At 44.7% G+C, this 27,792-nt stretch overlaps 1 protein-coding gene across 2 annotated transcripts in view; it reads right to left on the bottom strand.

Moving 5' to 3' along the window:
* Positions 1-27,792, bottom strand: part of LOC138527483 (meckelin-like) — a 642,839-nt gene that overhangs the window by 215,027 nt on the left and 400,020 nt on the right. For both annotated transcript variants that reach the window (XM_069638711.1, XM_069638700.1), the window contains exons 8-11: positions 25,600-25,709; positions 20,133-20,220; positions 13,078-13,155; positions 9,963-10,028 (exon numbers count right to left, since the gene is read on the bottom strand). In XM_069638711.1, coding sequence (XP_069494812.1) covers positions 9,963-10,028; positions 13,078-13,155; positions 20,133-20,220; positions 25,600-25,709 — 342 coding nt within the window. The remainder of the gene's footprint in view (positions 1-9,962; positions 10,029-13,077; positions 13,156-20,132; positions 20,221-25,599; positions 25,710-27,792) is intronic.

Raw genomic sequence — 27,792 nt, 5'->3', positions numbered from 1 at the left:
GTGAATATTAGCTTGTGTTTCATGCAAACAGAATTGTGCATATTAGGTTGCATCACATCCAGACAGAATTGTGAATATTAGCTTGCATCACATCCAGACAGAACTGTGAAGTTTAGCGTGTCACATCTAGACAGAATTGTGAATATTAGCTTGTGTTTCATGCAGACAGAATTGTGAATATGAGCTTGCATCACATCTAGACAGAACTGTGAAGATTAGCGTGTCACATCTCGACAGAACTGAGAAGATTAACCTGCCACATCTAGACCGAAATGAGATTAGTCTGTCACATCTAGACAGAAATGTGAATATTAGCTTGCGTTTCATACAGACAGAATTGTGCATATTAGGTTGCATCACATCTAGACAGAACTGTGAAGATTAGCGTGTCACATCTAGACAGAAATGTGAATATTAGCTTGCATTTCATACAGACAGAATTGTGCATATTAGGTTGCATCACATCTAGACAGAAATGTGAATATTAGCTTGCGTTTCATACAGACAGAATTGTGCATACTAGGTTGCATCATATCCAAACAGAACTGAAGATAAGCCTGGGTCACATCTAGGCAGATTTGTGACTATTAGCTTGCGCCACTTCTAGATGGAATTGTGGACATCATTATGTGTCCCATCAGAAAAGATTAGCCTGTCACATCTAGACAGAATTGTGAATATTAGCTTGCGTTTCATCCAGACAGAATTGTGAATATTAGGTTGCATCACATCCAGACAGAATTGTGAATATGAGCTTGCATCACTTCTAGACAGAACTGTGAAGTTTAGCGTGTCACATCTAGACAGAATTGTGAATATTAGCTTGTGTTTCATGCAAACAGAATTGTGCATATTAGGTTGCATCACATCCAGACAGAATTGTGAATATTAGCTTGCATCACATCCAGACAGAACTGTGAAGTTTAGCGTGTCACATCTAGACAGAATTGTGAATATTAGCTTGTGTTTCATGCAGACAGAATTGTGAATATGAGCTTGCATCACATCTAGACAGAACTGTGAAGATTAGCGTGTCACATCTCGACAGAACTGAGAAGATTAACCTGCCACATCTAGACCGAAATGAGATTAGTCTGTCACATCTAGACAGAAATGTGAATATTAGCTTGCGTTTCATACAGACAGAATTGTGCATATTAGGTTGCATCACATCCAGACAGAACTGAAGATAAGCCTGCGTTACATCTAGGCAGATTTGTGACTATTAGCTTGCGTCACTTCTAGATGGATTTGTGAATATCATTATGTGTCCCATCTAGAGAGTGATGCCACTAACCAACCCTACTAATAAAAAAAACTCACCCCTCTGTGTACACCTCTCAAACTCTGAACTAAACGCAACCATTCCTCTAAAGCACAACAAATCCCACACCCTTCACTACACAGCAAAAACAAAGCAAAACACACATAGCCTTGCACAACAGCACATGAAGGCTACCAACCAAAAAACACACCTAGGCTCTGCGAACAGTACAAACCGAACTGAAGCTGCCAACAGCACATCACAGCTCTCTCGCTCTTTTCCCCCGCTCATTCCTACTAACTTCTCCTACCCTCTTGCTTTTCAGATCCACAAGAGCAGCAGGGGACAGTGTGTGGTATAAATATCCTTTAACATAACATATAATGTTTTCTGGATGGGATCCCTTCCCCCCTTCTCTGTCCATCTGAGGTCATTTTGGAGTCTTGCGGCATGCTCCTGTGCACTTCTATGCTCTACTTATATAACCCCATTGTCCTTCTTAGCTCAGCCTATGTTTCTATTCCCTCAGGCCTCACCACTTCTCTTCCACAGCTACGCCCTTTCTGGGCTCTTCTTGGCTGTCATAAAGGGCCTGCAATGTATGCTCTTTTCTTCCGGCTTCAACTTTCTGTCCGTGACGTCTGTTTCTGCATCTTCTCTCATTTATTGCTACTTCATTTAGAACAATAACTCTGTTCCTACCAACATTTATTTTGAAATTGGTTAATTTCGTTTAACTCTCAAAGAGCTACAAAAACACATAAATGTACTGTATAGCTAATTCAGTATGAGAACCATCAACATCCCCATGAATATCTCCAGTTAATGCCATATGGAGACCATCCGGCTGTTATTTTCCCTACTGTAAGCAGCGGCATCTCACTCTAACCAAAGCTAGCCCATAAAATAGAAATATATATTTCTAAGCATTTCTTATTGATTTCCTGGCTATTGAACACATACAAATATTCTCCCAGCTATTTATTTGCCATAAGTAAACCTCCTTGCTAAAATATAAGTGAAGCAACAAGCATCGCCCTCTTCCTGAAGAAGCCCTCTATTGTATACATGTTAAGGGACCAAAACTGATGTTGACTTATCGCTATCCCATGCATTTTACCGAAAACTCCTTCGCCACAGAATGTTTTACTGACTAGATTTTGCAAGATGGTGCAGTGTACCGCTAGAAACAGGCATATTAGATTTGTGCACTTTTCTCACTCTTTTTCTACTGCTGTCACATGTAAATCCAAACTCTTACTCGCTATTCCTTGTCATGCTTCTTAGACGCATGAATGGCTTTTACAACTAGAAATAAAGTAGTGTGTTCCCAAACATTCTAGTTACAGGTGCAGATTGACATTTTATTTCTTTTTTATAGACACTTTCTATTAAAAAAGTTTTAAAATAACTATTTCTTGCAAACGTTTGTTTATGCTCACCAAGCAGATTTGTACTTTTGGAAATTCAAAACGATTACTTTTGCTGTTATCCCTACATCTGTACTTTTAAAATTGAATAAACACAGACACATTACATTCTTTTGGAAGACACGTTTCGGTCAGAGTCGCTTTTTTATCACTTTTAATGCGATGTAGCATTTGCACACAAAAGCAGCGTGCTATACACGTTTTCATTACTCTGAGACTATCAAGAGAGTAAAAATAAAAACATCTTAAAATCTGCAATAGAGTTTGGTGTGTTCCTATCTGTATAAGAGGACAATTTTGAGTATTAGTAAAGAGTGGATGAACAGAATAATATCGATATCAATGACAGAACAACAGAAAAGTCCCCTTGTGTGTACAGATAATGATATATATTTAGACTCTGCTCCAATGGGAACATAGGGTGCCCTCTTCTCTTTTCACTAATAGGAGGTATAAGTTCAATTTGATTGCCACATCTGGACCAGGGAAGATTGGTGGAAGTTTAAAGACATGCATGGGAACAAAGGGAAAACAGGGCTGTCTGTGAATCCTTCCTTCCTTTGGGAAACCTTGGCACTCATTTTCTAAAGAAAGTGCCAATTGCATGCAAGGGACAGCCAACGTTAGCACTTGCGTGCTGTTGGGCCACTTGCATGCAACTCTCAACTTTTGCCAGACACATTGCAAAAGTGAAGAATAAAAACAGATGTTTTGGCCATTACTCATCACTTTTACTCTTTATCTTGTAATAAAAAGTAAATGCAGCATTAAAATTACGCTGTGCAGACAGCCTTTACTAAGGAATTTCTATGGATTCAGTCTGCCCTTTAGTAGGTGCTAAAGCGAGGCGTATTCCAGTGAAAACCACTCGTTTTACACTTGCATGTAAATCTCATGACATGCAAAAACAAAGTGTGCATTTAAGACGGAGGAGGAAAGCGTGGTGGAGTTGTACTACGCTCCATGTCATGTCTCCACCCCGTGTTCATATGAAAATGAACTGGAGAGGGAAATCGAGGTTAAATAGCCTTACACCTTGCTTTTACACTTCTATTTCCCACTCCACCTGTTAAAAAATCACTGACTCCTGTCCTGTACCTGTTCCTTTGCAGGTTATTCCAGTAAAACAGCGGCAACGGGCCTTTCTCAACTTCTCTGTTTCATCCTCCTTGGAAACACTGTTTTGAACTTTGGAGTTGAAAGAAAAATATGCAACTTTTTGGTTCAGTCTTCCAGTCTTTCTATTTTTAATGTTTTCATTTGACCTATTTTGGAAAACACATACTGTACTTAGGGTAAAATCGCTATTTGAAGTAAGTAGGATTCATTATGTGTGCAATCTGTGTGCAATATTCCAGGCAGGTTGGGTTAGGACAGTCTAATGCTATAGCTACCATTTAAACAACAAGGAATTGGCATACTGTGTATACTGTTAGCTGCCCACTGTGGCTTCCATCGACCATGGGCTTTTGTGTTCTTCCATCATGGCCGCCGCCACTGCAGTTTCCTAAGGCACCAGAGTGGCTTATCAACGTCGAGCACTGTGGCTGCCCTGATTGGCTCGTTTGTCACACAAAGAGCCTATCGGAGAGCTGGAAGGCATGTAGCCGGCCCACTCTCCAGGCCCACATCAAAGGCCCCTGTCTGGCATTGGAAGGTGCCTCCCCATGCTGCTGCTCCTCTGATCCACCCATCACAAATCAACAAACTGCTTTGCACACAGAGCATGGACAATTTGCCACCACCTTGCCCCGTTAAGCACACCGGATTCCTTGACTTGGGCATTAATCACTCCACCTAACTGCCTACTGACTCTTGCCTCCTTTGGCTCACATACGCACTGCCTAACATTGTCCTCCAACTTGCAATGTTTACTTTCTGTACATCTCTTCTTTTTTATATGCTTCTGCTGCCTACTGTGCATAACCCTTTTAATGCTGCACTAGTGCTCTTTCCCTAAAACAAATTTAGATGTGTTTTTAAATTGTCACACCCCCCACTTTATGCACTTTTTTAGTGCTTTGTATGAAGTCAAATCTTGATGTGTTTTTTAATTACCCAATACCTCCAGCCCCTAGGTCGCCCGGTGAGCTGTGTTGTGCCTTTAAAGTATCTACTCCTGTCCCACTCCCCTCTCTAACTCCCTCTATGGCTCTCTCCATCTCTCCTATCTACTCCTACTGCTCTGCTATCTCCTATCCCCTCTCTCACTAAATCTGAAAGGAAAAAACTCAAACAAGATCTCCTTTATTGTAATTATGGATTGCCTATTGCAGACACCTACATCAGTACCACGTCCAGGCAAACTGTCACTGACATCCTCTTTTCTGTCCCCTCTCTGGATCTATGGACTCAGCATCTGATTTCCATGCTCTTCCCTTCCTCTTCCTCACCCATTAATGGTTGCACTAGATAGGAAGTTCACTTGGCTGGCTTCTCATCCGCGAGGTGCATCATTAATCTCTATCACAATGGCACTATCGTGGCAGAGGGTCCTCAACCCAATCTCCTGCTCTTTGACAGGTGCCTGCCATCTCTCATCAACTTCATTCCTGCTCCTGCTATTCCTCCCTCCTCTCTCTCTCTCTGCAGCACCTTCACCACCTCTGACGGGTGTACCACCCCCCCTGTATCCCTCCTCAGAAAACCTTTAAGGGTGGTGACTGGCTTCACTTAGCCCCACTTAATGCTCATCTGCTATCAGACATTCTTCCGATATCTCCCTCCTTCTTGAAGACTTTGATCTCAACCTCCTCGCTCTCACCGAGACAAGGCTCAATGTCAGCTCTGTCACTGCTTTTAGACTCTTTAGACGTCTTCCTTACAGCTACAAGTTCATCTCAAAACCTTGTTCAAACCGCACAGGTGGTGGTGTAGCCTTGATCTTCCCTGAGTGGGTCCCTTCTTCCCTCACACTCACCCAGCCGTATTCCTCCTTCGAAAGCCTAGTCTGCAAGCTTGGCATCTCTCCCACTTCCTCTTTGACCATTGCTACTAGATACAGCCCCCCGAGCCCTAACACCTCTTTTCTTTCAGAATGGGCTGATTTCTCCTCCTCCCTCCTGACCTCCAATCTCCTTCTCCTGGGTGACTTCAACATCCTCTTAGACTCCTCAGTCACGGCCTCCAATCTCTTCGAGACCTCTGCATCTCTCGCTCCCTCTCTACTCTCACCTCAGGCCCTAACCACTCGGCTGAACACACTCTCGATGCCTCCATCCATTCTGATCTCTTTCTCTTTACCTCATTCTCCACCCCGCTATTCTGATCCGACCACACTCTCCTTTCCTCCCACCTGGGGCCTCTCAGCCCAATGACATACCCCAGCTCTGCCAGCCTCGTTTGAGGACATTAGTCCAATGACGCGTGTGTCAGTTGCTGGTTTCGTTCCAACTTTCCCCTCCTCTAACCACCAACATAACTACTGACTCTGCTCTCAACAATCTAGCTCTCGCTATTACTCACCCTCTTGACATTCTTGCCCCTGTCATAAGGATCCACCTGAAACCTGCCTCCAAGTGTAACACCTGGTATGACTCTTATCTAGCAGCCCTGAATCGCAAGTGCAGAGCTGCTGAATGGAAGTGGCAGGCCTTGAGCTCAGCCTCTGATAAACTAGCTGGTCACCTTCTCCAAAGGCAATATCATCTCTCCATTCACTCCAAGAAGAGGGCTCACATCCAGGCTCGCATCTCTGGAGCTACTAACAGCACAGTAAATCTGCAAGGAACTAGCCAATCCATCTGCAGTCTCTACCTCACCTCTTTCTTCCCAGGCCCTCTTCACCACAATGGCCACCAACTTCACTGATAAAACTCAGACCATCCTGAGTTTTCTCTCATCCTCCTCTTACTCCTCCTATCCCCTGCCGCCTTTGTTCCCTCCTGCTCATCCCTCATCAACGCATTAACTACTCCATCCCCATAAAACAGCTCCCTGATACCCTTGGTATCTCAGAGCGGGCACTGGACTGGCTGACCTCTTTCCTCACTGACAACCCTCCCAGGTTAACTTGGGTTCTTTCGCCCCCCCCCCCCCATTTCTAGCTCCACTTGTGGCATTCCCCAGAACTCTAACCTCTCAACCTGCTCTTTAACATCTATTTTGCTCCTCTCGCTCACCTTATCTCCACTTTCTCACCACACTTCCAGTGTTATGCAGGTGAAACCGAACTCTTCTTCAGACTGCCCTCTGCATCTCTTCTGACCTCCTCTGTCATTCCAGACTGCCTGTCCGCTTTCCAGCCTTGGTGTACATCCAATGACTTCTGTCTGAATGCCAGAGAACTAGAGATTCTTCCCAATGAGACGCCAGTTTCTTCTTTTCTCCCTTCACTCTGGGCACCCTCAATGGGTTCTCATCCCTCTCCCTCCTCTGAGACCAGAAACCTGAGAGGTATCTTCAACACCTCTCTTTCCTTCCTTCCTCACATCTTGGACCTTGCCAAGAAGGCTCATTTCCAACTCTACCTCCTCAGAGGCATCCTCCCTTTCCACACTTTCCCCCAGAAGCTCAATGTCACCAGAGCTCTGGTGCTCTCCATGCTAGACTACAGCAACAGCCTCTTGCTTAATCTACCTTCCTCTTCTATCTGCCCCTCCAGCTAATCCAGAGTAGGGCTGCAAGACTTATCCTTGGCCTTAATCCCAGGGACCGTATCGCTGCAGCCCTAAACTAAAATCTCTCCACGGGCTCCCGGTTGCTACAAGGATCATATTTAAATCCATCTGCATCATGCATACGGCTGTCTGGGGCCAGGGACTATGCTATTTGCTCCAAATACTATCTCACCAAATATTCTCCTTTCAGATCCCTCTGATCCACCGGCTCAAACTATCTGCCATTTCCTCTCCTCAGTTGTCCCCCTTTCTCTCCGCTTTGAGCCGGATCTCCTCAAGTTCCGCAAGCACCTCAAGACTTTCCTCTTTTCTTCTGCCTTCCCTCTCTCCCTCCATGCTGAACCCTACAGTAGCTGTGATTGGTGGTCTGGGCCCTTATGTGTCCTTCTGGGTCCTGCCCTTCTGCCCGATCATCCGCAGCACACACCCTGCCCTTGCACTTGCCCTCGGGCACCACTCGACCTGTGCTGCCTCACTTATCACCTTATTGATGGGCTGTTGTCCCTCCTCCATCCAGTGCTCACTGCCTGGCACTTACCTGTTGCCCTAGCAACAGGCTCTCGCACTTACTTGTTGCCTTGCAATACCTCCCTGGCACTTCACTCCTCTTGGATCCTTTAGCACTTACTCCTTTCCCCTGTCCCTTCTCTCTCTCTGCACTTGCACGATCCAAATGTTCACAAGGCCTAGTAGGACCACTTTTTTCTGTATTGGCATATTCCATTGTCTTGATGTCTCCTTTGTTCCTTTCCCTTTGCCCTGTGGGTACTTTGAAACACCATTGTCTTGATGTATAAGCGCCTTACAAATGCCCAATAAATAAATAAATAAGGTTGGAATTATTTATCTATTTCATATGTACTAACATTATGATAGTTTGCAAAAATGGGACAATCAGATAGAAAAATATGCAGAAGACCAGGTAACAAACCTGGCCACACCGCCGCTCTCTGTATAAGCCCTACCAAGGGCAGTGCAATTTGCAAAATTAGAGTCAACTAATAAATGTTCACTGTATTTACAGAATGTAACTCATCCAAATAAATCTCTTAGTCGGATCCAAAAGTAATATGCGTTTATCAAAAAGAAAATTCCAAGTTGGTCCTCAAATTCTAAATATGCACTAATTGGGGCATTACGAGCAGTAGCACAAACAATCTCATATGAAGTTACATTGGGTTTAATTATTCTATGTTTAATTCTAATGACAGGTAGCTTTAACCTTACTAATTTTAACTTAACACAAGAATTTATATGATTTATTATTCCGGCCTGACCTATAGCAGCAATATGATTTATTTCTACACTTGCTGAAACTAACCGAGCCCCATTTGACTTAACAGAAGGTGAATCAGAATTAGTATCAGCAGTCCCTGGTCCAGTCCAGTGGTCCTTGTCCCCAAGACAAGTTCCCAGGCAGGTACCAAGGATTGGAGGTTCTGTGTGGACTACCGAGGAGTCAATGCCGTCACCAAAGTGACCAACTTGGAATTTTCTTTTTGATAAACGCATATTACTTTTGGATCCGACTAAGAGATTTATTTGGATGAGTTACATTCTGTAAATACAGTGAACATTTATTAGTTGACTCTAATTTTGCAAATTGCACTGCCCTTGGTAGGGCTTATACAGAGAGCGGCGGTGTGGCCAGGTTTGTTACCTGGTCTTCTGCATATTTTTGTGTTCCACGAGTCAGGGTGTCTCCAGACTCATCGTAGCCAGCTCCTGTGAATTTTTTGAAAGATGATTTATAACCTCAACCTTTTTTGATCTGTTTGAAAGTGAATTTAAACAAGTGGTGCCCACTTACTTACCTTCCTCCTTCACAATCAGATAGAAATACGCAATCCCTGTAATAATCGAGTTTTTGTGTCAATCCCACACCAACAATTCCTTCATACAATAACTTTAATGCATAATCCTTGCAAGTAATAATCTCGATAGACTATGTCTACACAATGATATAACATGAAAAGAAACAGCCCAACCCATCATCAAGCGCAGCCCACTTAGGGCTCCTTTGTTCCTCATACTCCAGTAGGCTTATGCTTGATGGAGAGTACCTGGTGCTAGGTTTGGCCTGCTCTATTTTTCTATCAGCCACAAGATTATTTCGAAAATAAAGAAACATTTCCATCAAAACATATATACAAGTTTTAGAGCCAATTCATACATTTCATATCACAGTGGAAAGAAAGTAAACCAATAATTTGCAACGGCACACAAGTACATTAGCTTTCAGTTTAATTAACAAATACCTTTTACATAAGGCACCCATTAAAAATGGTGGGAGGGCCCCCCAACCCACACTGATAGAGTGGGCCTACAACAATAAAAACATTGACAGTCTACATTTTTTTCCATCAAGATAATGGAGACAATAATGTACCCACCACACAGTTCTCTGCAGCCCTTTCACCATTATATTTCACCTAAAAAGGCAAAGCACGAGCACGCTTGGCTAGCTGACCACCACAGCTGCACTGACACTGAACAAGGGGCCCTCATCATCATCATCATCATCTACTGAAGGCTAAAGCAAGCTTCCACCCGTGCATTCTTCTCTGCCATCTACCTTAAAAGCCCTAAGGCGCTAACATATCCCCAATGTACTCGATCCAAGCCAACGGATGCCTTAGAGGTACTCACCGACTGATTGTACGTTGTCCCAAAAGCATAAGCAGCATCCAGAATGCTCGGAGTGTTGGGGCACAGCTGAGAAAGAGAAACAAGAAGACGAAGACGTGTCACGCAATTCGAGATAAACATAGCGTTCCGCCATCGAAACAAAAGCTCGCAGCTTGTTTCCTGGTTATGAGCTGTTACTGGAGATGGGTCCCCTTAACTACAAGTCCTCTTTTGCGCTCGATGCTCTGTGCAAGTGTCCTATCACTGCCAGGTGAGGAATGATTGCCTGCTCATGATCACCTTTCAGCCCATGCGCACTGAAAGGTAAGGATATATGGCTGCCACATATTTCACGTGGAGGACTCATTCACAGCATTGCATTTGGTCGTTTACAGCAGCATTTTTACGGTTCTCAAGTATTCATTTTTAAATTCACAAAAGCGGGACAGGGTTCACTTTTGGTGTACTTGGAAATGTACAAGTAGTTGAGAAAGCAATATGGAGTGTGCAGCCCATTAGTTCTCTTTTTTCCAAGTTCTCTTTTTATTCACGGATGAGTGGTCCCACTTTGCAGCTATGATAACAAGAAGTAGTGTAGCAGTAACAGACTAGTAACACAATGGGCCTCATTACGACCCTGCCGGTCCGGTAACAACAGTGCCGACAGGCTCACCGGCACCATTGTTACCGGACTGGCAGAGTACAATTCTGCGAGCCGGATGCCTTTCCGTCCGCCAGGTCTGACCTGGCGGGTGGAACGGCACCCGCTTGCAGACTTTGATGGAAGCGCCGGCAACGTTATTGATTTCAATGGAAATGGGGAGTAACTTTTTCCGGCGCCTGGCTTCTGGGACCGTCGGGGCTGTAATGCCCCGATAATTCCCCATAGCCAGGCGCCGGAAAAAAACAGAACTCCGTGAGACTGAATGTAGTTGGCCTTAGATTGCATCAGTTACTGTTTGTGTTGGGAGTGCTTCAGTTTCAAATTGTTTGATAATTCTGGCTCAGAAGTACTCTGACAAGGGGCGTTGTGGTGCATGCACATGATGAGCAGTGCTTAACGGGCATTTGGAGAACGGCGATCGAAAGATCAGCTGCACGACAATAATAAGCATAGTGACCCACAAAGAAAATGTGGATCAGCGACAATGGGCTGATTTAGGAGAACTGTGGGAGAGAATCTTTTGTTGACCTTTTCAGGGTTTGGCGAACAAGATTCGAAATACTTATGAGGGACCGAGGGTGATTGTATGTAAAGAGGACTAGATAGTGGTTGGAGAAACTGGCCGGAAGTGGGCCAGAATACGTTAAGCAGTTGGGCATAGAGTTGATGGGAGAAGCGACAATCAAATTCAGGGTGTCATCAAGATCTTCAGTCAGAGAACAAACAAGCTATTAAAGATACAAGATGTTTAGATGGTCCCTCAAAGCAGAGACCAGAGCACCAGATAACTCATTGCAAGGAATGGTGAAGGGTCCCAGGAAAGTATAAATTATACAACCGTGGATGGTCCTGATTATACACAAATCCAGTGGGTAAGAATTGAGGTACAGACTGGCTATAATGATACACCAAAGATCAATCGTGTGTGACGAAATCAGATCACGAAAATCTTCAGCATTCACTTGACAAGATTGGAAGTATATTTAGACACAATCGGAAGAAATACATTTTTTACTACTTCAGGAAGCACTCCGACACCAGGGAATGTGTATTTCATTGAGTGAAATAGCCAGAGTGACACCAGCTTCAGTGATTGAATATGCCCGCCTGGTGTGTATATAACACAAATAGGTCAATAATAGAACAGGGTTACTCTGAGAAGAACAAGGTGAAAAGCTCCCAATAAATAAGCCCCTAAAATGCCCACAAGACGGCCAAATTACAGCATGCGAACATCATCCTTAAAGGCGCAGTTGAAGTGGGTCACTTGGCTTGGAGGACATGAGTGCTTCCTTGTGCACATTAGAATGAATGTATACCCCTAAGCACACACACACACAAGTGGAATAATAAAAAAAAACCTTGCCAGGGTAGGGTTACATGACCTGCTCTCCCGCAATGTCCATTGTATGCGGTGGCGGGGGGGGGGCAGATTTGGAGAATGATCCCTCTAATCAGCATCTGGCAAATGAGGCTGCGGACATTTTTAGCCTGAGAAGAGGACTCTTTGCGATGTGGTGGTCATACCAACCTAAAGCATGGCATGGACAGGGTCCACCTCCACAAATTATCATTCCACTCTTTCAGTTCACTCGAGGCTCAGCTGCTCTGCCCTTCTTACAAAGGGAGCTCTGTAAGATTGCAAGCGGGCGGGCAAAGGACCCGGAGGATAAATGCTTTGAAGGGTATCTGGCACGGATAGGAAGTTGAGACTGTTGACGAAGGAGACATGCTCATTATGATGTGGTTAGTCCAGTATTCTCTGCAGAGGGATAGAAAGAGGATCCCAGTTGAGGATTTTATGGTGCCATGATTCCTGGAGATAGGATGTGCCCTCAGCCTATTGCTCTAACATGAGATGGCGAGTGTGTGTCTGGGACAAAGACCAGATAACTCGATGCCAGAACTTGCTTCATAAGATGTGTACCCTTCTATGATAAACGTGGTGGAGTCTACAATATCTCAGTCTTAACTGCATTAATTGACTGAAATTAGGAAGATTGGACATGAATAATACAGCAGGTAGAGGTGTTTCTATTGAACTTAAACACAATTCGTACTTTTCATTAAAGACACAGTAGAAGTTAATATCCCACCCCGTATATCTCCACCTCTTTTATACGTGTGTTTTTGGATTTTTACTGATTTTGTTGGTTGTCAATAAACTGGGCAAGGTTTCTCTAGTTAATGCTGTTGGTTAATCTGCAAAGTAGAATAATGAGAAGTCGCTCAGCTGATTGGTTGAAGGGACAGCTTCTGACTCCTCTTTCATGCAATAGCACTAGGCAAGATGTATTTCGTAGTAAGTTATTTCATGATAGACAACGCTTTGGATTTTATGCTTCGATTTTGCTTTACTCGAGTGAGGGAAATATACATTCCTATAAAATCCTTTCACACATTTAATCGAGAAGGCAGACATATTGATTTACGTTTGATGAAAAAAATGTAGCGTCAGTCTCCTGTTTGTACCTGTAAGGTTCCACTGGATACGTCCTGCCAGCCCAGAAAATTACCTCGAACGTCATACTTTGCAACCTGTAGCGGCATCTGTTACAATAGAGACAAATAAATTAATAGAAACAGAGCAGCGCTGAGTAAGGAGAAAGCAAATCTGTCCGGTGATCGAATGAGCAATGCAGGGTGAAGCGCTGCAGTGTTGGCCGGATTTTTTATAGGGTACTGCCAATTGAAAGGCAGGACAGAGCAGCACTCAGATGGCAGCTCTAGAGGGGATGGACTACAATATTGTCTTTCCCATGACTGTTAGCAGACGGGAATCAACACCACACCCACACTCATCAATAAGTAAAGACATAGGTTTCCTGAGAGTATTTACAACTCTGGATAAATTACATAGAAACTTTGCAACCACTACAAAACTCCCACAGGTTTTCCTTAAGTAACTTGCTTTGGGAGTGTACAGCGTAGTGTGTCTTGGTTACAGGTACTGCGCCAAAGCCTAGAATGTCTTCACCGTGAGTTACAAGTCTTGGGATTCCCACAACCCTCCCTTCCCGATCCAGGGTGTGCAAGCTCAGGAAAATTAGAATTCTCTGATGGGTTGTATCCACCCGGAGTTCAAACAACAAAGCCTCTGTGATTAACAAAGTCTCTAGGCATCATTATAAGTTCAGCAGAGTGGATGAAATGGCGGTAATTCAATTAGCAACACTTTATTACATCGCTGAACTACAAATCTGATGATCAAGTGAATGATTTACCTCCATTCATGGACCTAGTTCCCTTCATCGCTTTCTCATCTACCTCCATGCCAAGTCGCAATTGTCTTGTGCATGAAGGGAACTTTCCTTTACCGCTCATCTCCTCTCTCCTTCCTCTCTCACGCCCACTTCCTTGATGCTTCACCATAAGCGTGTACATTAATACAGCCTGCACTCACAACCCTCAGTCTTAGCGTGTGTCTGCTCCTCTTTTCCCACTACCTGATCTTGTTCTCTGACCTCGCTCTCAATCCCCTCCTTTTCTCTCCATCAACGTTCCCTAACCGCTCCTCCTCTTCCTTAATAGCAGCCCCAATATCATCATGATTGCACTCCTCTTCCTCCTTGACACTACCTCCAACCTCCTTCTGATCCCACCACTTCCCCTTCAGGTGAACAAGTCTTCTCCCCCTTGATATGAACTCCAAGCTCCTCCTGCATGTACTCCTCAGCCTATCTCTTGATGTTATGCCCAACATCCTCTCTGCTCCTTTCTACTTCCTACCCCTTTTATTGCTCTCCGTTCAGCCACTTCACACTTTCTGATATTCTTCCTTCTGTTAGGTAACATTTTCATTTCAGTGATACATCTTCCTGACCTGTGTCAACCCCATGAATTTTTGTTGGACTTTGATATTTTTTCCTTATTCCTAGGTGAGTGGGAATCTTTCTCCCCCTCTCAGGGTGGCCTTTTCTGTCCATAATATGTGATTGGAGTTATAGTTCCCTATAACTTTGTACTGACTGTAAAGTACTATGCCAGCACACAGCATTTTAAATGCAGTGGCTTCCTTATAATCATCCTAGTATTTCTTGGGTGAACAACTGTTCCCAAGAGGTAAAATGGGATTCACATCCCCTTTATATTTATTTTTGTGAGCCAGCAAACCCCATTTTATGTGGAGTGCTGGGGGGACACAATGTATCCCTTGCTTACTTACCTGGTAATATTTTTGTTACAACTGCAGGTTTACTTGAATAGCTGGTGGCAGGGAAGCTACTTCTATGACATTTAGTCATTATTACTCGCAAGCTGTCAAATCAGCCTCGGTAATGCACAGGAGGGCCACCATTCTGCCAGAATGGCGGGCTCCTTCTTTTTTTGCCATTTCTCATTTGCTTGTCATTTCTTAGGTCTTCTTCTGCTGTTCTGGGTAGGAATGACCTCAGTTGAAGTTGTGTCTTCAGCTGGAATCCTTAGTATTCCCTGCTGAGGCTCCAGAGTGTCTGAGAAGGCAGGAAGTGAGGGAGGAGTCCAAAACTCTGCAGCCCTTTGTCTTTCACCTTTCCTGAAAGGAACCAGTTCCCACTGGTGGGCTGATTGTCCTGCTTGAACAGCCAGACCGTCCATTTCTGTGAACTGCAGGCAGAGTTTTCAGAGGTTGTGCTGTAGTTCCTGATAAATACTTCTGGAAGCTGCTGACAAGTTGACCACTGGAGCTGAGTCTGAAGAAGAAGATGAAAGAAAGATCTCTGTAGTGATTTCTAGTGACCGAAGAGCCTGGTGTGTAACCATGTAACCAGAGCCCAATATAACCCTTCCTTCCCATTGACCTTGTGGTCCTGAATGCAATGACTCCTACCCAAAGGCTAATGCAATCCACTAGTCTCAAGAGGACCTGCATTTTGAGCCATCCCACGACATGCTGCAACCTTGCTGGGCTGCAAACCGCCAATACCCTGGGACCTGGAGCCAGTGTGTGGTGCATGATCCTCTGAAGTCTGATTCCATCTGAAACATTGGCGGACTCCTTCTGGCCCTCCAGAGACATAATCTGAATCCCTGACATCCCCTCAGCAGAGGGCAGGCCCGAGCAAGTGAGGAGTATCCGACCGGTGATATTCATTCTTCATCTAGCTCCTGTAAAAGGGTGCCAAATCCACAAAGCCATGAGAATCCATGAAGAAACCTTTGCTGTAAGCCTCCTCTGATGGCTGCTGCTGCAAGCTTCCATCCAGTGTCCAGTTCTTTCGTTTCTAGACCAAGAATTCAGGGACAGAGTCATGTGCTGCTGCATCCTGAGGACATCCACTCAGATGCTCTTCTTTTCTCCTAAGGTACTGTGTTGGCTTGGGTAATACTTTAAGTCCTGTTGTCACCCTGTGAGGCTGTGTGTGGGTGATTCATGTGGTTGGGAGTTTGCCCATACCATTCGACCAGGCCGAATGCTGGGACACATATAGAGAGCCTTCTGTGAAATCCCTGAACACTTATAACCAACTCTAAAGCTAATACTTCAGATATCCACTGGAACCCTGACCTATCTGCATCTACCTACAGATGGCTCCTAGACCACTAGGGTCTGTCTTCTGCATTTGAAAGAAACTCATGGTATAGACTAGGTTAGGACTAGAAAAGATAAGAGTTCTGGCTTGAAACTATAACAAGTGTAAAAGTACTTACTGGTAAATGAGTTAGTGGTGTAATTGTATCTCTGCAATAGAATAAGTTACAAAGAGTTACACAAGTTATTACTTACCTCTAAGTTTCTGGTTCCTCCTTTAAAAAGTATATACGTTGCTTTACTTACTTTGAATAGTGTTCCACTCTGCTTATAAGTAATAGTGTTGATACTGTTTTATTATTCTCAACTGAATGAATGTAAATGCTTACCAATAGGGTTCACCTCCCTTGAATCAATGTGTGTTCTTCTTAAAGTGTACTATTGGGTTTTCCTTTCCCTGATCTGCCTTGAGCATTTCTAAAACAGTCTTGAGTTTGATACTTGTCTTTGAATTGCTGAATGCCCTTATTAAAAGTATTATAGGTTCCTTACTAACCTTGAATAGCTTACTGGTACCAGTGGAGCAGGTCCACTGGTACCAGTAAGCTTATCTACGTGACAAAAGAGAGTCTCAAGATCTTCTGACATGGGGTCCTTATGACCAATGGATTTCTCAGCCAGCAGGACCTTCTCTTCCAAAGCACCCATTGCTTTTTTCAGATTGGTTTCGAGAGTTCCGACACATTAGAACTCGTAATATTTGTCGGTTTTGTGTTTTTGGCCTTGCATAGATTGGAAGACACTTGTTCAGTACATTTTTCTTTTTTTTTTGGCCGAGTGCCCTAAGTTGCCCCCACATGGCTCACAGGCTTCGCTTTTGGCCATCCTGAGGGACAATCAAATAAAACACGTAGGGGTTGCGGTAGAAACATAGCTCCCCGAATCTAAATGCAAGGGTAACAGAAACCGGAAGCCAGAGCGCTGTCTTAGAAAGGGCATATGCAAATGTGCAGGGTGCGCAGTGCAAATGCAAGACCACACAGTACAAGTGCTAAAGTGCTGAGCAAGTACAAAATAATGTAGAGGAAGTGATCAGCAGACTAAAATACTGAAGGTTACTGCACATAAAAGGATAAAAAACTCGGAATTAGAAATATGTAGAAAACACTGTGCCCCAAGGGTTGCACAGCAATAAAAGCTTAAAAACAGTAAACTCTAAGTTATGCTAAAAAGTGCCGAGCTGAAACAGGCAAGTGTGGGCAAATGAATGCAAATGTGTGCAACTGTACGCAAATATGAGCACAGTGCTATGCCCAAAGGCTGCACAACAGCAGCTAAATAAGAAACCAGGCTTAACAATTAGGTTTTCTAATCCATAAAATTCATAAGACACACGTGGACGAATCAATCAGTTTCAAGCTCAAATCCATTGGACACGAGAAACTGGATGGGAATGCCTGAAGATTGCGACTCCCCCTCACCGAGTTACCTCCAGATAGCAGTTTACAGATCGTGGCATCCAATGGCAAAAAAAAGGACACCAGCAACCGCGTCCTTGTTAGTTCTTCCCCGGCACGGAGCACGTGAAAAGGTTGAGACAGCGCGTTTACAACTTGTTGACTTCCATTTCCACTCCGATGCACAGCAGGTGCGGTAGATCACTCCTGTGTTTAGCTTCATCCAAAGCTCCTGCAATATGATTGCCTTGAGCTGTCAAACTCTCCTTCCGTCATCTTGTTTAAGGAGCTGATCTATGAGGTTATCTGCTGCTGCTCGGTGGACCGCAACCTTTCGTTCAAGTCCTCCATCATCAATGGCTCGAACAGACTCCAGTTGTGTTAGGCCTTTGCTTAGCCTCTGTCTGGGCTGAGTGGCCGTGCACTGGACAGGAGGGTGACGTCCAGCAACAAACTCTTCTCTCGGGGTTGCAGCGGTTACAAATTGACATCCTGCTTGCAATTAAAGCAAATTAAATTTAGCAAACAGCCTTTGCTGCTTGCCAAGAGGTTTTCTATCTGTAGAAGAATCACATGCTAGCAGAGCATGGGGACTCAGACTTACACAGGCACGAACAGCAGGACTTCCAGGGGCAGGGAGGGAGAGTCCAGCCATGCCTATAATCATTCTAAAATCCAAGATGGAGGCAGGTCTTCCTATAGCCTCAGGCCAACCCCCTTGTGAACCATAAGGCCCTCAACCTATGAACCAATCACAGGCAAGCACAACTGCAGGTGCATAGGTGCTCACACGCCGAGGAAAACGTATCCTAGGGGAGGAGACGAGGAGAGGCCCCGCTTTATGATGCAGCAAGCTCCCTCTGGCAATGTGCGGTGCTGGAATCGGAGCTGGAGGAAGGAGATGTATGGAGAGAGGCAACAAAGAGAAAGCTGGAGGTTGGAGGGAGAGTCTGGGGTAGGTTTAAGAGAGAAAGAGGTGGCATCAGGAGTAGGAACAGTACAGGACATTGGGGATAGAGGGGGCATCCTGTGGAGGAGGTTAACCATTTGAGAAGAAGTGAGAAAAAGGGCAGAAGATGAGTTATCCCCACAGAGGGGAGGGAACATCAGAAGCAAGACGATGGAGGTTGTGGTGGGCAAGTTAGGTCCAAGGCAGAACTTATTTGAAGCAGGAGGGGAGATGTCATGCAGTGCTCGCTCACCAAGGGTTAGGGAGCTTACCATAGAGAGGGCCGGCAACGAAGTATCCTGGGGACCTGGGGACCAGGGCCCTAGTGTAGAGAGGTGTTTCCCACGGGTGAGTACACTGTTCCCCCTTCAGAAATCTCTGCTGACAATGTATAGAGCACCAATCACTGATTTCCTCCTCAATAGGACTGCACACAGAATGTATTACAGAGAGGAGTTCCTGTTTCGGGACTTCATTTTTCACCGCATCCACGGAACCCGCATTGCGTCTGATACTCATGGCTGGAAGCCGAGATCTGAGTCAGCAGACCGCTCAGAGGAGGCAATGAGGGACATCTGAGCATAGCATACACCTGCAGGCAGCATAGCTCAGCCACGTCCAGACCTGCTGCAGAAACATATGCATTAATTCCAGGCCAAGTGTTTAGCTCCCTGGAGGGTTGATTCTTACTCTTTTTTCCAAGGTTGATCAAAAGTACCTTAATAGTTCTCTCTTGGCGCTTTTAATACAAAGGGGTATTCGCATCCTTTCAAGATCCCAGACAGCTAGGAAAGGATTGCCGGTATAAGCATGGGTACTGCTGGCTAGTAGGAGCTCAGTAGCCTGTCCATGCACCTTCTGCCTGAACCCCTGTCCTCCCAGGCTACTTCAGCTCCTTTGCTTGCCCCCTCTTCTCTGCAGCTGTTTCTCCAACTCCTCATCTCACAGGAGAGCATGAAGGGAGTTCCGTGCCATGGTCGCCAACGGCCATTTGCTGGTTGTCCAGATTGAAATGTTATTTTTCTTTGACGCTCTTTTTTTTAACCTTTGCAAAGAGTGCCTTGGAGCAAAAATAGGTTGAATATGCATCAGCCCTGAAGCATCTGCAAATAGCATTAGGAGCTCTCGCTGCAGGGAAACATAGGGGGCAACATGAGCCCTTGCCTTGCCAACATTGCCTTTCACTCCAGCCTATAAGTTAGACTCCCGGCTCATTAGCCGCCTGACGGCCCATAATGCAAGCACGTTTGGTCTACATTCTATAGATGGTCGATCGATTGGTTTACCTAGAGGGCATAATCAATAAGCCCACTGTTTAGATCAGGGTTGTCCAGAGCTCGAGGGCCGGATCCATGCCAGAGTTTCAGGATACCCTTCATTAATATTCATGAGATAAATGTGCATACTATGATTCTAAAGCTATGCAAATGTTTCCTCATAAATATTAATGCGGGAACTCAAGAAAACCCATCAGGATTCCAGCCCTTGAGGCCTGTAGTTGGACAATCCTGGTTTAGATGAACTTGGAGCCCGGCAGCGAGCCCTGATATATTTCAGACTCTCCCACCCACTTGTTCTGCCAAGTGGGACCAGCAGCAACTGTCAGCGCAACCTTTCACTGCTCACCCAGGCCACTCCTTGGGCCATAAGACGCCAGAAACCACGGTCTTACCTTCGAGTTTCTCATGAAGGCAAGGTTTGTTGGTGATGAGTATGCCAGTGTTGCCGTTGAATAATTCCAAGTGGGCATAAACGTGTTACTGTTAAGAGAAAAGACAGAGTTTCCACAGTGAGCTCTTAGAAATACATCCAAAATCAATATGGTTTCAACGCGAGTGTTGTGACTATAATTAAGACCTACTGCTTGCCGTTTAGCTTTTTTTGTTCGTGTGCCACAAAAAGACACCTGTGAATTTGTACAAAGTAAGTCACCTCTAGGTGACTGTCAGGCGGTGACCACCTGGAGGCTCCCAATTAGCTCGGAAAGGGCAACTGATGGCGTCTATTTATTCACATGTGTGGAGTGCAGACGGTAGGGATTTCTGGCCTGAAGACAACATGTAAAAGAAATATGTATCTTATGTGGAGCAGTGTTATATGGCAGCCAGACATTGTATGTTCAAGCAATAATAAAAATGTATGTTCAAATCCGTCGGTGCTTCCAAATTTATATTGAGGGATTGACGTTTAATAAGGCCATCCCAGTATCATTAAAGAAGACCTCCGAGAAGATCTTGCCTTTTGCCTTATATTGGCTAGCCACCGTTCTGAACATATTGCGTAAAGCAAGAGAAGACCCATGGGCAGGTATTCTCACTCTACACCGCAAGGCTATGGAGTCTCGGGAGGGTAGCTCAGGGTCAGCGTGCTCGCCTTGGAAGCAAGATGACACAGAGCAGCACAGGTTTGATCCCCGGGTCTGCGCTTAGAAACCTCTGGGTATTAAGTGCGTTATAAATAACCTATCATATCATAACAACATACTAGCTCCATCTCCCTTTCAATTCTGAAATATTCTTCAAACTCTCTAAGGTCACCTCGATCAAGGCTTGCAACCAGAGGCGGGCTTAGGGGAGGGCCTCCCAGGCGACTGCTCGGGGCGTCCTGCCATTAGCCCCCCTACCATGCCAGTTCAGAGGAGTCTTTCAAGGTCTCCCCCGAGCTGGTGTGGAGGGCTGAAGGCGTGGCAGGCGCCGTATTGAAATTAAATGTGCTCTGCTCTCTGGTGCTGGGTGCATTTAATAACAATAGGGAGCTGATGAGCGCCTATTCAACAATTTGGGCCTCCAAATTGTTTCTTTCAGAGATTTCAATTTACCACGCCCTCCTTCCAGTAACTTTGAAAGTATCTTGTATGAATCTTCTAGAAGATGCTTCATTTATCAGCTTCCGGAGGGTGAAGTGGCTCCCAGGATTTGAAATTACAAATCACACTCTACGCCTCTTTCTGAGGTCAGCATGTAACACACATAACTATCATCTCAGCATATTGCACATAAATTATGGAGGGCCACATATCATATTCAACAGCTGAGAAAGATTAGATAGTTGATTGCAACTTAAGTATGGGGCAGAGTAACAAAACTAGGGAAATCCCTGAATTCCACATCCAACAGAGTTCTCCAGTTGTCCAGCAATGATGGGTAATCCCAGCCCTCTGGCAAAGCATGCAGTGCTTTGGGATGTTGGATGCTTGACTGCTCTATCAGAGGATCATGACTGAAATACTGCCCTTCCATCGAATGCTTCCACACAAAAGGATGACCATTGCAGCATTGCTGCGTGCAATACCGTGTAGGACTGGAGTCCTTCGGGGAATAACTAACGGGTGCGCATGCGGCCACTGCCGCACGCAGTAAGGCTTAACAAGTCTGACGGTATTTCGAGAGGAAATACAACCAAATTCTTACTTAGCCACCTTGTAAATTCCCTTTATAAATCGGCCTTATTTATCCAACAACTGACACAATAAATTAGTTATCTATTAGTTTCCAGAATGTAGAAGTAATGATCGAGCCATTCGCATGGCCCATGTGAATGGTCTTTTCTGGTGAGGCAGTTTCCATTGCTGCCTTTGCATTCATTTATTCATTTTGTCATTTGTTCTAGCGGCTTTCGCCATAATTATGGTCCCAATGTGCTATTGGTTGAACGCCCTCGGACGGACCGGAGTCCAAACATTTTGGAGAATTTGGGAGGTGTCTTAATGCATGTGTGCATTTCAGCCATTGAAGTTCTGCAAGGGTGGCCAAGAACCTGCTAGTCACCCATGTTTAAATGGAGTGGGTATGGGCACAGCAGAGGGGGGATTGTGTTGAAGGAGATAGAGAGTTATGTGGGAAGCTACAGTTCGAATGTTTGTCATTAAAAGTAGCTTCATTCTTATGGCAGCGGTGATGTGCAATAGTGTTTGTGTTATATGTGCATGCAGGGTGTGTGGATTGAGCCTGTGCCTTCCGCTAAGTTGCGAAGGTGCGGTGTGCGAGAGGAGAAAATGGGTTAGCTGTACAAACAGCAATGTCTACATTCTGGGTTCCATCTATGTGCAAGACCCAGTGCTACGTTTCACAGACGATCTAAGCGCTAGATGAATGCATAACACTCACTGTCTGAGAGGTTCTTCGAGTGAGAGACTGCCATAACTAGCTCCCTATGAAGACTTCCTTTGTCTTGATGGAGTTGTGTGTGCTTCTGATGCTCCCCGACCTTTTAATGCTACTTGCTCTAATGTCCTGTTCATGATTCATTAGAACATTGTTTGCCTCATTTAAATGTTAATAATTAAAATGTGTTCCATGTGCATGGGGCATAGACTTAAAACACTGTCGTTCCCGCCTTGGAGGTAATGCTGACCGGTGGTATTTGCAAAATATGTCCTGTTTTAGCGCTGGCCTCATTACAGCCATGGGGATGGGTGGGTTTGGTACAAACTGTTAAAAGTCCTGAGAGGTTTTTTGTAAGGTTGTTTTCCTGTGCAGGAGGGAAGAGCAAGCATTTACTTCCCTTCAATACAGGGAACACATAGGGCCCAATCCATGGAATATTTGCCCGGTTCGAAGTGAATTTGCACCGCTGAAAAGTGACTTTGCACTGTCGACACAAACCCTGATTCATGGAACTGTGCAAAGTGTATTTTTGCAGCGCAAAGTCCGGCCAAAGTCAGCGCATAGTCATTTTTGCAGTTCAAAATAGTACAGTTTCACTTTTCAGCAGTGCAAATTCACTTCGAACCGGGCAAATATTCTATGAATCGGGCCCATAGGTTTCAATGAGGACTTGGATCGAGGCGTGAAAGTGGTAATCCCTGATGCCCACACTTCCACCACCTTTCCCATTTCATGCGTAGATTAATTTGAAAAAGGATCAGTAATGCTACTACTGTAGCCTCCCCATTACCACCCTCAATATATTGGTGGCAATCGACAGAAAACAATAAAATAAATACATGTATTTTCTGGAACACCATTGGTAGGATTCCAGGAGAACCACTACTATTACCATTGCAGCAGAGACGCTGTCACGGGGTCCGACTACTCAGATTTGCACCGGCGGTAGTGCGGTAGGGTTATTTTCCTCCAGAGAATCTTCTGTAGGGAATACCTTAGAAGCTGTAAAGAGGGCCTATTCTAATGGGCTGCCTCTGAGTGGGTGCACTGGCAGGGGGCAAAACTATGGGCATTATTGATGTTCACCCTTACACCACCAGTGCACCAAGGGTCTGCATTTGCACTTTTGTGTGTTTAAGAAAATGTACAGTAGTGGTTGGAATAACTGCTATGCACTATCCATTTCTACACTTAAAGCTTTCACACTTTTAAGGCTCTACGTGGCCAGTTTCCAAATACGTGGTGCAGTGCTGGAAATCCTAGTTGTTTAGCCGGGTCACCCGTATTAAACAGATAATATAGCCTTATAGCCGAGGGAGGATTTGCCTGTGGCCAAAGGTTTGGAAACTGTCATTATCACAATCGTTAAATGCCCCTCAGGAGGTCCATAAGGCTATTAGCACATAGTGGTAGTAGTAATGAAGGCTTTCAAAAGTTACGGTAGTGAAGTAAAACATGTTAGGTTATTAATGAGCAAAGTTCACAAAGTATGCTAGTAAATTAAATGTGTCTTCATATTGTAACATTCAAATAACAAGCATTTCTGTATGTAGTAATCATTTTGCTTGTGAACTTGCTTTAACTGGGACAGTTTTTGCATGAGCTTGCTTTAGGTGCAATGTTGAAGTGAACGTTTTTCTTTATGAAAGTGAAAGCATTGTTCCATGTTTTACGTTTACTTTATTGTATTAAATTAAGGTTTAAGTGTCTCATTGAAAGAAATCTTGCTGGGAAATTGCATTACTTTTTCTTCAATGTAGAGAAATACCTTCTGTTGTTTCTCTGGCTGCTTCTGCAGTCAGAATGGATGGGATGCAGTCAATGCCAGTAGTTATTGACCACCCTCTGAATGTTCCGATTGGCTGAGAGGAAGTCAATAATGACTTCCATGTGCATAATTGGCCTTTGCTGGAAAGCAGTAAAGGGTAAACAATGTTATGGAAATATGGCCATATTCCTTATGCAGGACCCCAGGTGCTCTGCAATATTGAAAGCAGATTTTAACAGTCAAATTAATGCCGGGTTTGACATTGCAAACCCCAACCCCCTTTTCTCCCCACCACCACACCTATAACAGCCTAATTGTGTGTCTGGAGCAAATATCCCAGAGGTTTGCGCAACTATTGACAGCAGATGCTTGCTCGAGCTGAATGAGATGCTTCCAAATGAATGGGATTTCACCCAGGCACACACTTACACACAAAAAACACATTAAAAAGAACGTTCACTGAAAGTCAGTAAACCGGAAGAATGCCACTTAAAAAAACTTCATTCACAGAACTGAATATTTGAAAAAAGTGAACGGACTATAAATCAAGTGTAAAAGAAGCAGACACTGTGTCACTTTATAAAACAAACTACATTTTATTTTATTTTATTGTGTGGGCATTTTAAGTGTGTCATTTAAAATTCTTGATGTGTATACGGTGATGTTTGTGGGAGCTAAACTTGATGTTCTGTTCAGGGCTCTATTGCTACCAGTTGCTAGAGAAGCACGGTAGATTGAATACAAATTGTTTAAAGCGCAGACCTAGCCCCTGCTACCTGGAATTCTCTCTCTCCTGTTCTTTAAAAAAATTTAAACCACAAATGATTTTAAAAAATGGCTAGAGACTTCCTTTAATCTAAATTTGTTTTACTGCTGCCACCCTGACTCCGATTTCCTGTTTCTTTCGTTCTCTGTGCGCCCTCAGGCCTTCGGAGAGTTGGCGTGTTCCAAAAATTTAAATAAATAAATAAATAAGAGCAGCAGAACGCTTTCCTGAGGGTGGGTAGCCAGCATTAGGGCTGCCTTGCTTCTTTTAACAGTAGTGCAGTACTGTGCGTTGCGGTCTGTGCAACATGTGTGTCTATCGGAATTGGCTATTTTATCCATTTGATTGTATTTAACATTCCAAAATAAGACCCAGTTACAGAAGCAGTGTTGTGACTTATAAAGAGGCACATGAATACATAGCGAGAGTTGTAAAACAGCAGCTGAATACAATGTGGCATGCAGTACAGGGGCACAGGAGAGGTGTCAGTCAATGTTACCCAGAGTTGAGAATGGTGGCCTGCAGCAGTTCGGCGTCACTGCTGGCGGAGAAGACGTTCATGGCGTTCATGTTCATCAGCATTTGGCAAGAAGTCACGTTATTATAGTCCTAAAGAAAAGAAATGTCAAAGAACAAAAGTAACTCACTGTAACCCGTCTGGCAGTTTCAGTGGCTGCATTGCAACGTTCATGTAGTGTCTGTCCGCACTAGGACTATGCACAAATATGTTTTAGGGGACCAAAACGTTCGATTTGGTCGGGTTTTGGGAGCTGCATTAATGACTGGTCCCTGCCCAAGTCTCGTAGCCCTCCCTTCAAAATGAATGTGACCTTTTATTTATTGTATTCGGTTATTTATATATCACTCTTTCGCCATTTGTATGGCCTCAATGCGCTTTGTGGTTGGAACGCCCTCGGTGACAGTAGTGAATGTGCTGGAGGTTCTAAGAGTTTTAGATTCAGAGATGCATGTGTGCATTTTCACCCATCTAGGACTTAGGTGGCTGGCTATGCTTGACTAAGCAGCCCAAAAAGGTCAGGCACGTGGGTGGGCGCTGTTGATGGTTTGCGATAGAGTGCTATTGTTGAAGAGTCGATGTCTGGCCAGTTATACCAAATTTCTTATCGTTGGTAGTCGCTGTATGCTAGTGGCAGAGGTGTTGAGGTATGTCAGTTGTTTCAGTGTGGACAGCTATGCGCGCTGCTAGACTGGATGAGCATTGCCGTAGCTGCATTCTAAGGTGCATGGATGTTTGGCCGTGCCTGCGGCCTGTGTCCACAGATGTGGTGTAAGGTATATGTACGATAGGCTTCGATGTTGTTCGGCTGCAGCAATCTTTGTGCAGTGTGGATGGCATGGTCTCATTATTTGTGGTCTCTCTGGTGCGAGAGTCTGAGCGGCGAGAGTTTAGAGAGGGGGAGGTGTTCAGGATGAAGTTGGGAAGAGTCAGGTTTTTAGGGCCTTTCTGAATTTCAGGTGAATTTCAGTGTTGCGACAGATAATTGGTGCTTGGATGGAGAACAAGGACACGCCCAGCCTGGAGGAGTTGTGATGTGGGACCACTAGGCGATATGCTGTGCGAGATCTGAGATTCCTTGAGGGCTGGTATGGCCGAATTTTATCTTGAAGGAATTCTGGGCCGGTGTTGTGTGTGGGGCGGTTGGTGATGCACATGGCTTTAAAGGTAATGCGTTGAACTATCAGGAGCCAATGGAGGACTTTTAGTGTAGGGCTGATGTGTTCCCTGGGGGGTAGGTTAATGAGCAGGTGTGCTGCTGCATTTTGCACTCTTTGGAGTTTCATTAGTTGAAACGCTGGAGCTCCTTGGCAGAGGGAGTTTGTGTAGTCTAGGCGGGATAGGATGATGGAGTTGATGGCCAAAAACGGTGGGGATAGGTGAGGTAAGGGAAAATACACCTGAGAATCCGCAGATGGAAGAAACAGGTTTTAGATAGAGAGGTGGTGTGTTAGGTCAGGGATAAGTACGTGTCCAGCGTGCATTCAAGGTTTTTTACCATGTTTGAAGTTGCTGGTGCTTTCCCTAGGGTTTGAGGCCATGGAATCGGTTGGGGAAGGAGGGCTGTTTTCCCGCAAACTAGGATTTCAGTTTCCCCAGGGTTGAGGATGAGGTGGTCGGTCATCATCCAGTGGCCAATATCTGAAAGGCATGACGACCAGTCCGGATTGCCGGAGCCTTGAGATTTTAGGATTTTAAGGATGATCTGGGTGTCCTCTGCCTAGTTGTAGCAAGTAAGATTGTATGAGCGGATGATTGCGGGCAGGGGTTTTAAGTAGACGTTCAATATTAGGGGAGATAAGGATGCTCCTTGTGGGACACCTTTCCTTACTGGTCGTGAGGTGGATGTGAACTGTTGGGGGTGTATGATTTGAGAGTGATTTGAGACAAAAGAGGAGATCCATGAGAGGGCTGTGTTTCTGATTCCTAGTGTTTGTAGCCTGTCTAGTAGGATAGTGTGATCGATGGTATTGAAAGCTGCAGAGAGATCCAGTAGGATGAGTAGAGCGCAGCCTTCTGCGTCGGCTGTTCTTTTTAGGTCGTCCCAGACGGACACTAGGGAGGATTCTGTTCTCCTGAGTGGCCTGAAGTCAGATTGTGCAGGGTCTAGGAGATTGTTGACTTTGGTGAAGAGGTCAAGCTGCTTTTATGCTGCGCGGTCCATGAGTTTGGCGA

The sequence above is a fragment of the Ambystoma mexicanum genome, chromosome 1q (assembly GCF_040938575.1).
Source record: "Ambystoma mexicanum isolate Mex_15411 chromosome 1q, UKY_AmexF1_1, whole genome shotgun sequence".
Lineage (NCBI taxonomy): Eukaryota > Metazoa > Chordata > Amphibia > Caudata > Ambystomatidae > Ambystoma > Ambystoma mexicanum.
This window is presented reverse-complemented; position numbering and strand designations above follow the sequence as displayed.